The sequence below is a fragment of the Bubalus kerabau genome, chromosome 6 (assembly GCF_029407905.1).
Source record: "Bubalus kerabau isolate K-KA32 ecotype Philippines breed swamp buffalo chromosome 6, PCC_UOA_SB_1v2, whole genome shotgun sequence".
NCBI classification, from domain to species: domain Eukaryota; kingdom Metazoa; phylum Chordata; class Mammalia; order Artiodactyla; family Bovidae; genus Bubalus; species Bubalus kerabau.
Genome location: NC_073629.1, coordinates 46,383,626 through 46,400,335, shown reverse-complemented (window position 1 = coordinate 46,400,335; position 16,710 = coordinate 46,383,626). Strand labels below are relative to the sequence as shown.

The 16,710-nt window shown below is 35.0% G+C and overlaps 1 protein-coding gene across 1 annotated transcript in view; it reads right to left on the bottom strand.

The window, feature by feature from the left end:
- The window catches only part of DPYD (dihydropyrimidine dehydrogenase), a 957,062-nt gene that overhangs the window by 837,940 nt on the left and 102,412 nt on the right, over nucleotides 1-16,710 (bottom strand). The window contains exon 3 of the mRNA XM_055585018.1: nucleotides 5,923-6,005. Within this exon, the coding sequence (XP_055440993.1) occupies nucleotides 5,923-6,005 (83 nt within the window). The remainder of the gene's footprint in view (nucleotides 1-5,922; nucleotides 6,006-16,710) is intronic.

The following is a 16,710-nucleotide window of genomic DNA, read 5'->3' as shown; positions in this document are numbered from 1 at the left end:
TTCTGATTCAATGCACTATTGTTGGAAATCAGATGCTTTCCTATGGCTACAAATATCAAAATATTTAACAAATCCCAGTCCTCAATCTCTAGTCTTTTTCCTGAGTGGCAGAGTTGTCTGTTCTCTTGCCTACTGCACATGTACACATGGGTTTGCCACAGCTATCTCAAATTCATCTGAGAAACAAAATCATCTTACTTTATCCTTCTTTTCTCTCTCCCTATCTCAATTAATGTATATCCAAATACTCAAACACATTTGAGTTTAAACATATACAGTTCTACATGTAAAGTATAACTCAATAAAACTGGAAGGGAAAAGAAAACAGGTGAATACAAAATCAAAAAACTTTTTTCGACTTACCCTTGATAAATGTCCTTATTCTTACTTTTAATCTTTATAAAAAATTCAACAAACAATTTTTAAGTACCTACTATATGCTAATACTATGGTAAGGCTAAGAATAAAAAGGAGGGCAAAATAGCAATTCTTCTAACCTCATGGGCTCTACTATCTAGTAGGATACTCAAGTAAATTAGACTTTATTCTGCAAGCATAGGAAAACTTTAAAAGGCTGTAAACAGAGCAACACTGATTAAACCAAGTTTATGGTTTTTGTGGCTATTAAATCACAAAGTTTCATCAGATCTACCTTCTAAATATTTCTAATTTTCTCAAAGACACTCCCCTTCTGTGAACTGCTGCCCCCTTCTACCTTTATATTAGTGGTGTCACTGATTGCTCTCTCTCCCCCTCTTCACTGTACCCTCTACTTTGCTGCCAAAACAAGCTTTTAAATTATTTTTTTCCATTCTGAGTATGAGTTAAAACCTAATCTAAAACCTAGACTGTAGCCCCTTATGCTTTTTAAATAGTCGGCGATAGGTCCTTGCGCCCAGGATTCAATTCTCACATCTGGAACCAGGAAGAAGTCCAGGAGTGGTCCTCAAAAATTGCTCAGCTGTGACACTGATGAAAGAACAGGTCCAAGACCGCATGGCAAAGACTGGCCACAGAGAGGATTGGATGAGGTGACAGAGTATTGACTGAGGGCAGAGACCTCACTTTTTTGTTCTGAGCTCATAAGTAGCAGAACCTTAAACAAGGGGCTATTCAATAATACCTGAACACAGCATCTACAAGATGTCAAATGTCACATACAGTCCAGTTTTGCTCCAACATCTCCAGGCTAGACACACTCAGAAGGAGGGTACCGTTGTAGGTGCTCAAAGCCCACCGAGGACTGCTGCAGAGGTAAAGTTAGTGAGAAAAAGAGAATGCTCCACAGCCAAGCTATGCCATACCAATGGGCCATAAGGGAAACTGCCATGGAATTTTGGCTACAGGGAAACAACTCAAGTATTGGGGCTCTGAGTCTTCACATCAAGCATTTGATTTTTGTATCTGTCTCCCCAACTAGGCCATTAGTTGCTTGGGGCAGAGACTCTCTAATTTATATCTGTAACCCCATTATCTGGTATATTACTAAAACCCAATAAATGTTAATTAAATAATGAATGATTGACTCTATCCCCACATTGTATTTTCTCATCCTATTCAAATTCTGAAAAGCTGTAAAATGATCTTCATACTTTTTAATCTTGTCACCACCTTTGTTAAAAACCCCAATCTGCTGCTGCTGTGTGTGTGCTGTTGTGTCTGACTCTTTGTGACCCCATGAACTACAGCGCACCAGGCTCCTGTGTCCATATGATTTCCCAGGAAAGAACACTGGAGTGGGTTACCATTTCCTCCTCTAAGGGATATTCCCAATCCAGGGATCAGACCCATGTCTCCTGAGTCTCCTGCACTGACAGGCAGATACTTTACCACTGAGCTACCTGCTGCTGCTGCTAAGCTGCTTCAGTCGTGTCCAACTCTATGCAACCCCATAGATGGCAGCCCACCAGGCACCCCCGTCCCTGGGATTCTCCAGGCAAGCACACTGGAGTGGGTTGCCATTTCCTTCTCCAATGCATGAAAGTGAAAAGTGAAAGGGAAGTCGCTCAGTCGTGTCCGACTCTTCATGACCCTTTGGACTGCAGCCTACCAGGCTCCTTCATCCATGGGATTTTTCCAGGCAAGAGTACAGGAGTGGGTTGCTGTTGCCTTCTCAGTTTAGTTCAGTTTAGTCGCTAAGTTGTGTCCAACTCTTTGAAAACCCATGAATCGCAGCACACCAGGCCTCTCTGTCCATCACCAACTCCCAGAGTTTACCCAAACTCATGTCCATCGAGTCGGTGATACCATACAGCCATCTCATCTTCTGTTGTCCCCTTCTCCTCCTGCCCCCTATCCCTCCCAACATCGGGGTCTTTTCCAATGAGTCAACTCTTCACATGAGGTGGCCAAAGTATTGGAGTTTCAGCTTCAGCATCAGTTCTTCCAATGAACACCCAGGACTGATCTCTTTTAGGATGGACTGGTTGGATCTAGGAAGCCCCCAAACCACAATTTCGCCCTTAAGTAATTTAAACCATCTATCCTCGCAAGCTGTGGTGTTGGAGAAGACTCTTGAGAGTCCCTTGGACTGCAAGGAGATCCAACCAGTCCACTCTAAAGGAGATCAGTCCTGAGTGTTCTTTGAAAGGAATGATGCTAAAGCTGAAACTCCAATACTTTGGCCACATCATGCGAAGTGTTGACTCATTGGAAAAGACTCTGATGCTGGGAGGGATTGGGGGCAGGAGGAGAAGGGGATGACAGAGGGTGAGATGGCTGGATGGCATCACCGACTCGATGGACATGAGTTTGAGTAAACTCTGGGAGTTGGTGATGGACAGGGAGGCCTGGTGTGCTGCTATTTATGGGGTCGCGGAGAGTCAGACACGACTGAATGACTGAACTGAACTGAACTGAACTGATCCCGGCAAGCTAGACTCTATGTTACTGACCTCTAAAGTGAAAGTGAAAGTGAAAGTGAAGTCACTCAGCCCTGTCTGACTCTTTGGGGCCCCATGGACTGTAGCATACCAGGCTCTTCTGTCCATGGGATTTTCCAGCCAAGAGTACTGGAGTGGGCTGCCATTTCCTTCTCCAGGGGATCTTCCCAACCCAGGGATTGAACCCGGGTCTCCTGCATTGCAGACAGACGCTTTACCGTCTGAGCCACCAGGGAAGCCTGACTTCCAGGATATGGTAACAAACACATTTTCAACCAGAGTCCTGAGGCCAACCCCTGAGGTAACTGAAATTTTTGCCAAATTATTCATACTTGTTTCCCGGTGCCCCCTGTCCCCGACTCATACTCTGAGATTCTAAATCGTTCCCATCAATCCTGCCAAACTTGTAACTGCTTTATTTATATCCAAGGATTCTTGGCATATAAGGAGAGACATTACAGACCAAATACTGCTGCCTATATGAGTTTTGCAGGAAAACATATTCAATAAAGCTCAAAAAAAATTTGCTTTACATCAGACCACTTTACTGTTCTTGAAATACATCTTGCACCTGCAGCTCAGTGCCTCTGCTCAATACTTTTCCCTCTAGCTACAAACTTGGCCATCTTCAAGGCCTAGATCAAGTTTCTTACATTTTCCATGGTTTTGTTTGACTTGACACCCTTCATATAAGACAAAAAGTGATCACAGATGAGAGAACAATTAATTTTTTGTCCCTGGATGCATTCTCCTCATAGTCTATTTGTCATATAACATTATAACTTTTTGTTTAGAGGCTTCCATAATCTTCCCATATAAAGAATGAGCTCCTGCTGGATTTTCTAAAGGCAAACCCCAAAAATTTTTAGAAAAGTGCTAGCTCCACAGTATGCTATATTATTGAATGTTTTTGGTAACTAGATTATTCAATTTTGCTTAGCAAATCTAAACATTATGAGTGTGAGTGTGTGTGTGTGTAAAATATGCTGCCTATGTAAATAAAGTACATTACACAGCCATATATTAAATACTGATTCACCCAGACTATTGCTTTATCTCATAGCGTGGGTGGTTGAGAGGTTACTCCAATCAGGTAATACTTGTTTTTCTCATTAGTTCATCTCTACTTTTTAAAAAGCAGAATATCCTGGTATTTCCTTAAATGCCAAGTATTACAAAATTTGGCAGAATTTAATCATCTCTTCAAATGCAGTTCTCCCATACTTCATTCTGTTTTTTTTTTCTTGATGACAAATTTTCTGTACTAATTACATGTCCTTTCCTTGTTCATCATATTTCCCTCACTCACATCCATTTTTCATTCACATTGCCCCTTTGCAGTTTTTTCTATGTTTTTGGCCTTTTATTCAAAGCTTTAGAATTGGCATTCTCTTTGTCTTCCAGTGGGTCTGTGTGCTTACTTCAAACCGAACAGAAATAAAAACACATAGAGTAACTGTAATGTTCTAAATAAATACTGATGTTATGCTTATTATATTCAAAGTTATTATAATAAATATTTATAAAAATGATGCTTTCAATGTATACCTGAGGTAGTTTTAGATAGAGGATAAAGAATATATTGAAAAACAGCAGTTCAGTCACAACTCCTGCCTTGGCCTTTTCCACATGTATTTTACTCTTTATTTTTAAATTTCTATTTTCAATAACTTTAACTTTCTTAGAATGTCCAACTACATTCTATATACATACAAATTCTCTATTGTGAACTCAGTTTTATTTTTCCCCCTTTTTTATTAGTAAAGACATTAACAATAAAATAGGCTCACTTGCTCCAGCTGGTAATTTCTCAGTACTAGTAATATATTATTCCTCTTTTTGTGACATCATAATCATCTATATAGAAGTACCATGTATCTTTGTGTAGAAGCTACTGTTTCCATTAAATTTAATTACCTCCCCCTGTGGTTTTAAATAGAAGTGGCTTCAAAATGAGGGCAGCTTCTATTAAATTTAATTACTTTCCCCTGCTGCTTGCGTGGTAAAAGGGAGGTCACTAAATGAGAGCAGCTTCTAGACTAAAGTATATGGTAACTGTGTGCCAGCAATAACAAAATTGTACCCAAACTACCATTCTAGGGAGTTTCATAGGTTTTATCCTTTCTGCTATTTAAAATACTTTCTTTTGCCTTGAGTTAAGCCCCTAATATAATGAGCAATGATAGGAGGAGATTTATTTTAAAAATCAATTTTAGTTTCACAGGCTAATTCAAGGTAAATATACTATTTCTATACAAATATATAGAAATCTTTCAGTGGAAATTATTCCACTCCAAGATTCAAGCTCAGAACTTTTAAGATTAACATCATTTGCTGTCGTTTCTCCAGCTGTAAGGATGCCAAGTTTTATTCTTCACACATTTTCAATATCTAGTAAAAGCCTTCATTGATTCTGATCAGATGGATTTGAAGACTGCTTCCTCAAAGTTATTAAAAAGGTATTAAGTTTGGGGAGATTTCAGAAAAACATTCAGAAATAGGAATGTTAAAAAGAAAAAAAAATCAGGTTCATTACAGATTGTTGTATTTGAAAAAAGTTAATCTGTATGCTTTATAACAGTATAAAATTGTACATTGGTTTAAAAATACTATGGTATAATCCTATAAAATCTAATAGAATATGAAATTTTAAGTACCTCTTTTTTAATTAAATATTAATTAGGAGAAAATTCTACTCAGTTAAAACACCATTGTACTATTTATTTTTTTATACAAGCAGAATGCAGATGAACAATATTTCAATTCAATCACACAGTTTAGTATAAATATAAAACAAGACACCCCTTAAGCATTTTAAGTAACAAATTAAACATTTACATTTTTTACTGTGCACTGAGGCTTAACATTTATGCTGCTTCAAAACCAAAGTAGAGCCTCAAGGGAAGTCTCTCCACTGACAAATTAATACCTTAGAGAACAGAGCTGAATGGTGGCAATGAACTCATTTGTTCCCCCAATAATGAAGAATGACTTTTTCTTTACCACATCTGTGACTGTTGCTATGGTGACTCAGACTTACCTCATTGCTTCTCGGAGAGCTCCTCGCTCACCAAGAGTCGTGTGCTTGATGTCATCAAAATTATTCTCCAGCTTCTCGCAATTCTGTAACATGTTAGAAAAACGCATTAGTCCTCTAACATCCAGAGACAAAATTATATCTATGCAATTATGTAAAAATATAATTGATTATATTGATTATGGACTCAAAAAATATGTACACCACTTTAATTGGGTAGGATTCATTAAAATTGACAGTGTGAATTCAACAGTAACAAAATAAAAACGTCTTATGATACAGCTGTCACAGAATTCGTCTTATCAATTTTTGAAAATTGGCTAAATAGGAGAAATGAATATTACATAAAAGTAGTACAACTTCTAGAGTTTTCAAGTTAAAAAATTACTTCTCTAAAATAATCTAAGTATATCAAAACCAACTGTAATTCAAAAGAAAGCCAATAAAGTTTGAAATCATATTAAACCGGATATGATAAATACTCAGTTCTAAAAATATTAGTATTTACTGAAAACAGAAAGATAAAGACCAAGCATAATATAATAATAAAGTTCAAACATTTTGAAATCAAAAATTTTTAAATTGGTCTTTAAATAACACATATACAAACTGTTCACAAATATACATATGTACATATATTTGAAAATAAGTCCAATCATTAAAATCAAGTGACACAGTATCAAGCTCTTAGCAATACTGACTGAATTTTTTAACAGATTTTTAAAAATTTTAATAATATTTTTATATGTAAAAGTAACTTAATCTCACACGATCCTAATAAGCTATGAGAACATAATGCACAAGATTAAATTTTAGCCTAAAAAGTGCATCCATATGAATCTTTGGCACATTATATTTCATATATAATTTAGTAGTACTTAGGTAATAAAATAATTGGACTTAATTAACATTTTAGTTAATTTAAGAAAGAAAAACTAATATAGTTTTAAACATTAGTGTGTTCTGTTTAAATTGTAAATAAATATGCTGGATTTTACAAGAACACAGAATTTAGATTAACAATATTGTGTGTAAGTATTCATTGATTTAAAACCCATTAATATATATATATGCTGGATTTTACAAGAACACAGAATTTAGATTAACAATATTGTGTGTAAGTATTCATTGATTTAAAACCCATTAATATATATATATATATCAATATGATTGTGCTTTGATTTTTTTAGATTGGCCAAATTAAGGAAAACATTCTTTTTAACACAGAGGCATGTTTTATAATGAAAATCTTGAAAAATCACAAAATTGTACCTAAAATAACTTGAACTGTGAATAAAAGTCCTTTTATGGATATGTAAGTTGCAAATATCTCCTGCTCTGTGTCTTCTCTTTTCACTTTTTAATAGTATCTTTTCATAAAGAGAATTTCTTATTTTTAAAGAGGCCAAATTTCCTCTTAGATACATATGCCATTTAAAAGTAGACATTTAATTTTCAAATACATGGGTTTTTAAAATATCTTTGATATTAATCTCTCATTTAAATGCTTTCTTTTCTGCAATCATGCTCTGTGTTTTTTCAGTCTTCAAACTTTATTGAGGCTTTCAATGGCTAAGCCAAAGATCTCTCTTGGTAAATGTCACATTGTACTTGAAAGTATGTGGGTTATTTCCAAATATCTTTTGTATTGATTTCTAACATAATTCCCTGGTGATAAGGGAACAGACTATGTGTGATTTCAATACCTTCATACCATGAAATTTTTGCACCTTGTCCTTCTTTTATGTCCCTGAATATGTTCCAGCATCTATATTTAATCTATGGGAATTTGAATAGAATTTCTATCCTACTGTTGTGTTAAAATTATATAAATCTTAATGATCTCGAATTGGTTCATGGTGCTTTTTAGGTTTACTATATCCTTTAATGGAGAAGGAAATGGCAACCCACTCCAGTATTCTTGCCTGGAAAATCCCATGGACAGAGAAGCCTGGCAGGCTATAGGCCATGGGGTCACAAGAGTCGGACACGACTGAGCAACTAAACCACCACATATCCTTTTACTTTTCTGTATATTGATTCTATTTTTTTTTTTTGTCAGAGTAGTAATTTTATTTTATTTTTAAACTTTACAGTATTGTGTTAGTTTTGCCAAATATCAAAATGAATCCGCCACAGGTATACATGTGTTCCCCATCCTGAACCCTCCTCCCTCCTCCCTCTCCATACCATCCCTCTGGGTCATCCCAGTGCACCAGCCCCAAGCATCCAGTATCGTGCTTCGAACCTGGACTGGCGACTCGTTTCATACATAATATTATACATGCTTCAATGCCATTCTCCCAAATCTTCCTACCCTCTCCCTCTCCCACAGAGTCTATAAGACTGTTCTATACATCAGTGTCTCTTTTGCTGTCTTGTACACCGGGTTATTGTTACCATCTTTCTAAATTCCATATATATGCATTAGTATACTGTATTGGTGTTTTTCCTTCTGGCTTACTTCACTCTGTATAATTTTTGAGAGTTTTATATTGAAACTCCAATTAAAAATCCTAATTTATCTACTTTAAAAATTAGTTGTCATATATAGTGGAACTATATGTAATTTTGTTCTGTATTTTCCAAGCCTCCTGTAAATGTGTTATCATACATTCATAATTTTAAAAAGGCCCAATTTATTATCGCTTAGGTTTATGATTAGTGCTATTTTTGTCCTATTTAAGAAATATTTGATTTTCCTCAAGGTTATAAATATACTTTCTTATATTTTTTCCACAAAGCTCTATTATTTTCATTTTACATTTAGATGAATAGTTCATCTGGAATTGATACTTGTATACAGTACATAACAAAATCACACCATATAGGTCAGTGATTAGATCAGTGCTATTGATTGAAAAGACCATCATTTCCCCCACTTTAATTCATCTTTACCATAAAGTAAGATACACTATACATGGGATCTGTTTCTGGAGTTCATAATGGTCAACTGTTTAATTTCCTATTCTTGTGCCTGTATCATACTGCTTTAATTACTTATATCTATAATAAATAAAGAATGCCTTCATGTACATATGAAGAAAACAGATAATTCAATGTAAAATGGGCAAAAGATTTACATAGACTCTATATAACAGAGACCCTATATATAGAGACACTATATCACAAATAACTAATCTTTTTTAAAAATCCTCAACAGTATGAGTTATGAGAAAGATGAAATTTTAAAAATGAGATATCACACACATTTTGGAAGTGTCTAAAATGAAAAAGACAGATGATACAAAAGTGCTTTTGTAGTTTAAAAACTAAACTGCAAATTGTTAAAACCACTTTGTAAAGCTTTTTGGTTGCATTTTCAAAAGCTGAACATTCATGTCTGGGAATACACCCAGAACAAATATATATTATAATATGTTCACCTAAAGTCATATACAAGAATGTTAATTGTAGCACTACCAAATTTCCCAAAACTGTAAAAAAAAAAAAAAAAAAAAAGTCAAACGCACATAAATATGGGACATACAAATCAAATGTGCTATATTAACACAATGGAAAATACACAGCATGAGAATGAACAAGCTATGACTATGTGGAGTAACATGGATGTATTTCACAAGCATTAAATTAAATGATATACAAAAGAGCATACAGGAAAATTATTCCACTTACATGAAGTTCAAAAATAAACAAAGCTATAGTGAATATTCCAAAAATAAGAAAGTAATTCCATTTATAACAACATAAAACGAATAAAATATTTCTGAATGTTTAACAACAACAGAAAAGCCTAAGACTTGGGTACTGGGTACAAACATCATGAAAAAATTAAAGGCCAAAATCAATGGAAAGACATCCTATGTTCATGGATTAGAAGACTTACTATTGTTAAGGTGTACTACCCTCTAAATTACTCTAAAGATTTTCCTATCAAAATCCCTGCTGACTTTTTTTTTTTTTGCAGATTTTAATAAGCTGATCCTAAAATTCCTATCAGAATGTTAAGAACATAGAATAGACAAAATCTTCCTAAAAACAGAAGAGCAAAGTTGAAGGACTAATACTTTCTAATTTCAAAAATCACTATAAATCTACAATAATCAAGACATATATCCATACACACACACACACACACAAATGTTCATGCCAGCATTACTCACAACAGAAGACAAAAAGTAAAAAACTGCAAGTCAATAGAATGATAAATGGATAAAAAATATGGTATGCCAATATAATGATATTTCTATTCAGAGGTAAAGTTCTGGTACATGATGACCTTTAATAACATTATGCTAAGTGAAAAGGCCAGACATAAAAGGCCACATTGCATCAATTCATTTATATAAAATGTCAGTACAGGAATATCCATAGAGACAGAAAGGAGATTAGTGGTTGCCAGTGGCTGCTGAGAGGGAAAGAATTACTGTTAATGGTAACGAGGTTTCTTTTTGGTGACCTGAAAGTTCTGATATCAGTGACAATCAGTGCGCAACACTCTGAATATACTAAAACCCACCCATTTATATACACTTTAAGAGTGAACCTTATGGTATGTGCATACATCAGTAAAGCTGTTATTTTAAAAATAGGCAAGACTAATCAGTTGGAAAGCAGTGTATAGTGACTACAAGAGGCAGAAGAGTCTTCTAGGGCACTTCATTTTGTGAAAATTCATGGACCTGAATACCTAGGATCTGTTTACTTTTCCATATGTGATACTGCAATAAGACACTTTTAAAAGATAGTTTGAATTCTGGTGAAGGAATCACAATGCAACAGTATTATCACTACTGTTTAAAAAAAAGGCAGATAAGAAGTTCAAAGTATCTGACATAATGAAATAACATTTTATTATTTACTAAAATTCTGTAATAAAGATCAAATTCCTGTAACTTACCCTGATAAACTTTTGATACTTCCTAACTAAATTACAGACTTTTTCTCTATACAGTGATAGTCTTAAAGAATGACACTTATTTGACTATAATTGCAAAGATAAATAACATAATTATTGAATTAGCTTGGCTTTGAAGAACACTCCCAGTACTTCTGAGATAAAATGTATGGTCTGGGCCTCTAAATTAGAAATCAGACTTTTCCAGTCTTTTGCCTAATACTGGGTATCAGGGGACAAAAGCAAGAGGGCGTGTAGAGTTCAAACTGTACAGATTATAGTGCCATTTCAAATATTCTATGGGAACAATAATATTTTTAAGAAGTTTTACATTTATAGGTGGTCAATGCAGGATTTTATGACAGTGAAAATATTGGGGAGGATTCTAAATTTTCAGTAATGAAAAATGGTTAAATAGAGCACTTTAAATTTAAAGGATATTATGCATTAATTACAAATGCTGTTTAGGTGGACATAGTCAATGTGTGATATTGAGTACCTTTTTTAAAAAGACACTATTGAATATGTTGTATGATACAATTACAATTATGGAAACAAACAAGCAAAGCCAAAAAAAGACTAGCAATGCAAGAGTAACTCAGATTATCTAAAAATGTTAAATAAAAAAGGACATCTTTTTTACTTATAGTTTTCAATATTTCCCAAGGTTTTTGTTATATGTTTACTTTTTTTTTTACTTCAAGATAAAAAAATCAAGAGATTTTTTTAAAGTTTTGGAAGTATTTGTATAGTCTATATTGAATGTGCTTTGTAAAATAGAATACAACAACATAATAGATAGCAACAAAAGAAATTTAAGACAGAAATATACTTTTCCAATATTTGTTTTTTATATTAAATATGACCTTGACAAAATAAGATTTCTGCCTCCTCTATTTGCCAATGAGTTCACGAAAGTTCTACTATTTCAAATTGTCCAAAAAAGAGTTTCTAATAAGTTTTATTTTTTAAATCTTGCACTCACAAAAGAGGTATAAGGATGTACACAAAGCAGTAAAAGAAAATAAAGTCATATAATAAAATCAGTTACATATATTTGCTATATTTAACCTATTGTGTACAACTGCTACTCAAATAATGCCACTTGAATGCTACTTAAGTGAATGCATAAAAAGACCCAAACATAATTACTAGTGATATAATATTTGCAGTGTACTTTTTGAAGTTTCATATATTCAAACTTAATAACAGATAACTAGTATCTATTCACGGAGAAGGCAATGGCACCCCACTCCAGTACTCTTGCCTGGGAAATCCCATGGAGGGAGGAGCCTGGTGGGCTGCAGTCCATGGGGTCGCGAAGAGTCAGACACGACTGAGCGACTTCACTTTCACTTTTCACTTTCATGCATCGGAGAAGGAAATGGCAACCCACTCCAGTGTTCTTGCCTGGAGAATCCCAGGGACGGGGGTGCCTGGTGGGCTGCCGTCTCTGGGGTCGCACAGAGTCAGACATGACTGAAGCAACTTAGCAGCAGCAGTATCTATTCATGATTCTAAACAGACTTCATGATACAACTTTTAGAGTTGCATAATATTCCACTACATCCATGTGCTATTACTTATTTAGCTAATTCCTTTTCAGTTTGATTTGTTTCTTTCTAATGCTATTACAAACATAAAACAGGAATAGATGGATGAAAATAAAATACAAGCTTAAAAGTATTAAGAAAAACATAAATATTCATTAACTTGGATTATTCATTCCAAATAATTTCCCATCCAACTCAAACTGTTTTCATGTTAAATATATTCAAAATGCATGACTATGATAAAGATAATACTCAAACTCAGGATGACTGATTCTAAATCTCATTCTTGTTTCCCAGTTCAACCACTGATGGAAAGCAATGTACGTTTCTTGGTGGTCATATGATTATACTTATTTTTTACTAGGTTTTCCATAAACCCAACACCATCAATTTAAATGAATCACTGCTAAGAGTCTCACATGTAAATCTTAAATTGAAAAAGGTTTCATAATCTCTTTCAATCAAACTTTACCAACTTATATGGAAAACTGCATCCGTTGCTTCCCCACAGGTGGCTTATAAATCAGATGTGGAGATAGACACTTCTATTTAATTGTTATGGGCATATTTTTAATAAACCACCTACTTTGGATATATATATACATAAACACACACACATACATACAAATATGTTTGCTAAATGCAGTCATTTAACAGAAATAAATCTGTACTTTGACAAGGTATTTTTGTTTTGCATGGTTGGTTTTCAAGACTATCTTAGAAACTTTGATTTCACCAACAGGGATTAATGAACTCAAATAAAATTATATCTGAATCCTTTTATTTAAAAATAATTGTCTTCAGTTAGGTTACCGTCTTTAAGACATGCTATCTATAGGACATCTGAGATTTACTCATTAAATCTAATGGAAAAGCTAGAAAGTCTCACTACTGTAATTAAGAGAGAATTTTAAGATCTCAATATAGCCGTTTAAAGTAACTCCCTAGACCAGAGCAATAACGTCCAGGGCAAAACAAGTCATAGATAACAAATATTTTAAGGCAGCCTGCTATAACCATGTGACACAGCAGCTTAGAATCAAAAGCAAACACAGACACAGTTCACAAAAATCTCCTGCCACCTCAATAGCCATTTCTCAGTCCCTTGGGAAAAACTGTACAATAAAATGTCAAAAATAAAAATAAAAAATAAGCTCTTATCATTTCTCATAATTTATAAATCATTCCCAAACAGTAAATGTTAATCTGATCAATTTTTGGAAAAGGTCAATTCACAGTAAGATCTATGTATAGACAACTATTCAAAAACAGAATTCTTGTGGAAATTTTACTTTTTCAGATTTATATTTTTAAAAATTATATAGAATCTCCGATGAGTCTAGATGTTAGTACAAAAAAAGAGTCTTTGCCTCCTTTCTATGTGGTAAGTTGAGAGCATGAAGAAAAAATACTGTTTTGTCTGTTTTTCTTTTAGACCTGACATCCCTCATCACCTTCCTCCTCTTTGCAACCTTCACTGTAATTTTAAACTTTATTCTGGCCACCACTGCTGCAGAGAAACAAGTTTATGAAGGACATTTAAAAAGAAATTAATAAAATTACTAGATTTTGAGATCTTAAAGGCCTATTCCTAGCATAAACAATACAGTGGAAAAAGTACTTGACTGTTTAGTTTTTCCAGCCACAGAGATAGGAGATAACACTCTGCTGAAGACAGAGAGAGAAAATTGGACACAAAAGCCTAAAGTAGCACCACTGAGCTCATTGTGGCTCCAGGAATTGAGGACAGCCAAAGAACTCAGAGTTGACGGAGAGAGAAAGTGTTCCACAGTATCTGAAGGTATTTCTTCACTTTAATGATGAGAAGCCTCAAATTTAATGATTTTATCTGGAAATGGTTAAAATGACATACTTTGCCATGAAGTGCAATGAGAACCCAAAGTGAATGACAAATAGCAGAAATGCAAAGAATGCACTGTTTCACAGTCCCTGAGTCTGTACAAAGCTTATTGTGCCCAACAGAAAAAAAAAAAGAGAAAACAAGTGAATGCTGTAAACATTTAAACAGTCTAACTGTTACTTTCACCAAAAGTACCTCTAAGTCCTGAGGAAATCAAATCCAAGGTTTTTTTTTGTTTTTTTTTTTTCAAGAACAATATATGAAAGTACAAAAGAAGAGATACAAGGGTTAAATCTAATTTAAACAAATGTCAGTCTTTTTCCAGAATCAAGTTAATATCTCAAGAAACTAACATCTTTATATATTCATCCTCTCCATAAGTAAATTAAGTATCAGAGCCATTAGACGAGGGGCAAAGACATTCACTATCATGTCCACTATCGGTAACATTTTCATAAAATGAGGGATAACTGTAAGTAAAATGGAGCCAACATCCTCCTATCAAAATCTATTCTCAGCCCGGTGAACACAACTATGTACCTGAGAAAAATCACAAACTTATTTTTAAGTAACAAATAACTTAATATGTTGTTTACTCCAGGATAAAATCCTGTAACTCAGATCAGGACTTAAACCCCATAGTCTTTTAAATGAGATCACACACTTGGTCTCAAGATTTAATAAACTCAGGTTCTTAATATCTCATTGCAAAAAGAATTCAGTGAAAGACAATGTGATAGCTAAGAAGCAGATATATTTAGAGAAAAATACACTCCACAGACAGTGTGGGCAATCTCAGAAGGCGAGAGGCCCCCCAAATATAGCATGGTTAGTTTTTATAGGCTTAATAATTTCATTAGCTAATGAGTGGGAGGATTATTCCAACTACTTTGAAGAAAGAGTAGGGATTTGCCAGAACTGAGCCACTGCCCACTTTCTGACCTTTTTTGGCTGGTCTCAGAACTGTCATGTCATTGACAGATGTGTCATTTAGCATGCTAATGTATTACAATGAGCATATAATGAGGCTCAAGCTACACTGGAAGCCAAATCTCCACCATCTCGAACCTAGTTGGCTTTAACCAGCTTTTGTCATGTCCTATGGCTATGTCCGGAGAAGGCAATGGCACCCCACTCCAGTACTCTTGCCTGGAAAATCCCATGGACTGAGGAGCCTGCTGGGCTGCAGTCCATGGGGTCGCTAAAAGTCAGACACGACTGAGTGACTTCACTTTCACTCTTCACTTTCATGCATTGGAGAAGGAAATGGCAACCCACTCCAGTGTTCTTGCCTTGAGAATTCCAGGGACGGGGGGGCCTGGTGGGCTGCCGTCTATGGGATCGCACAGAGTCAGACACGACTGAAGCGACTTAGCAGCATGGCTATGTCATTCTTTTAAATGTTGTACCCTGCCCCCTTCCGTCCTGTTTCAAGGGAATTTTATATATAAGTGTAGACTCAGACAGTAAAGCATCTGTCTACAATATGGGAGACCCGGGTTCAAGCCCTGGGTTGGGAAGATCCCCTGGAAAAGGAAATGACAATCCACTCCAGTACTATTGCCTGGAAAATCCCATGGACAGAGGAGCCTGGTAGGCTACAGTCTATGGGGTCACAAAGAGTCAGACACGACTGAGAGACTTCACTTACCCAGAACACAATTTCAGGCATAAGTAAGGCATAAGGGACTTTCCAGGATGTAAAAACTTTCAAACAGTTCTAAAAACTACCTTTCCCATGGTTGATGACTGATATTTCCTATTTTTCAAGGGCCTCATAATTTCCTTTGACCAAGACAATTGCATAAGAAAGCTGCAACCATCACAGCAGAGGCAGGATGGACCATCAATTTTGTAGGAAATAAGGAAGGGAAAGGCAAAAGTATATTAAAAGGAAAAGAGGACACACAGAGAAAATGAACAAACTATTCTTCAGATTAGAAAGCACAAGAACAAGAAAAACCAGTGATTAGTAATAAAACATTGGGACAAAAAAACAGGCCTATTAGCCTAAACACCATTGAGCAAGTAAGTGGGAACACACAGGAAAAATGGAAGGACATGAAAGTATTGAATTTAGTGCTGACCAGACATCCCATTTGCTACAGTAAGCAAAGGTTATCTCTACTTAATTAGTAGGAAACTGGAAATCCATACCATCAACCAGGGTAAATGTTACAGTTTTTTGGCATATAGAGATGTTTTATAGTAAAGTAGCTAACATGAAGGGCTTGCTCTGTGTTATACACTTTTCTAGGAACTTTACCCTTTTAATCTGCACAAAAATCATTGAGCTGTATACTTTACAAATGAGGGAAAATGTATAGGGAAATTAAGATAACTTGCCTAAGATCATATAGCTAGTAAGTGATAAAACAGGGATTTGAACCCAGGGAGTCTATCCTCAAAGCTAGACTCAAATCCCTCAGACTGCTTCAAAAGAGTAAACTGAATAAAGTGAATATAATAAAGTTCTGAATAGGTCCTCCTCTAGTTTTCCATTGTTAAATTTAGATGCT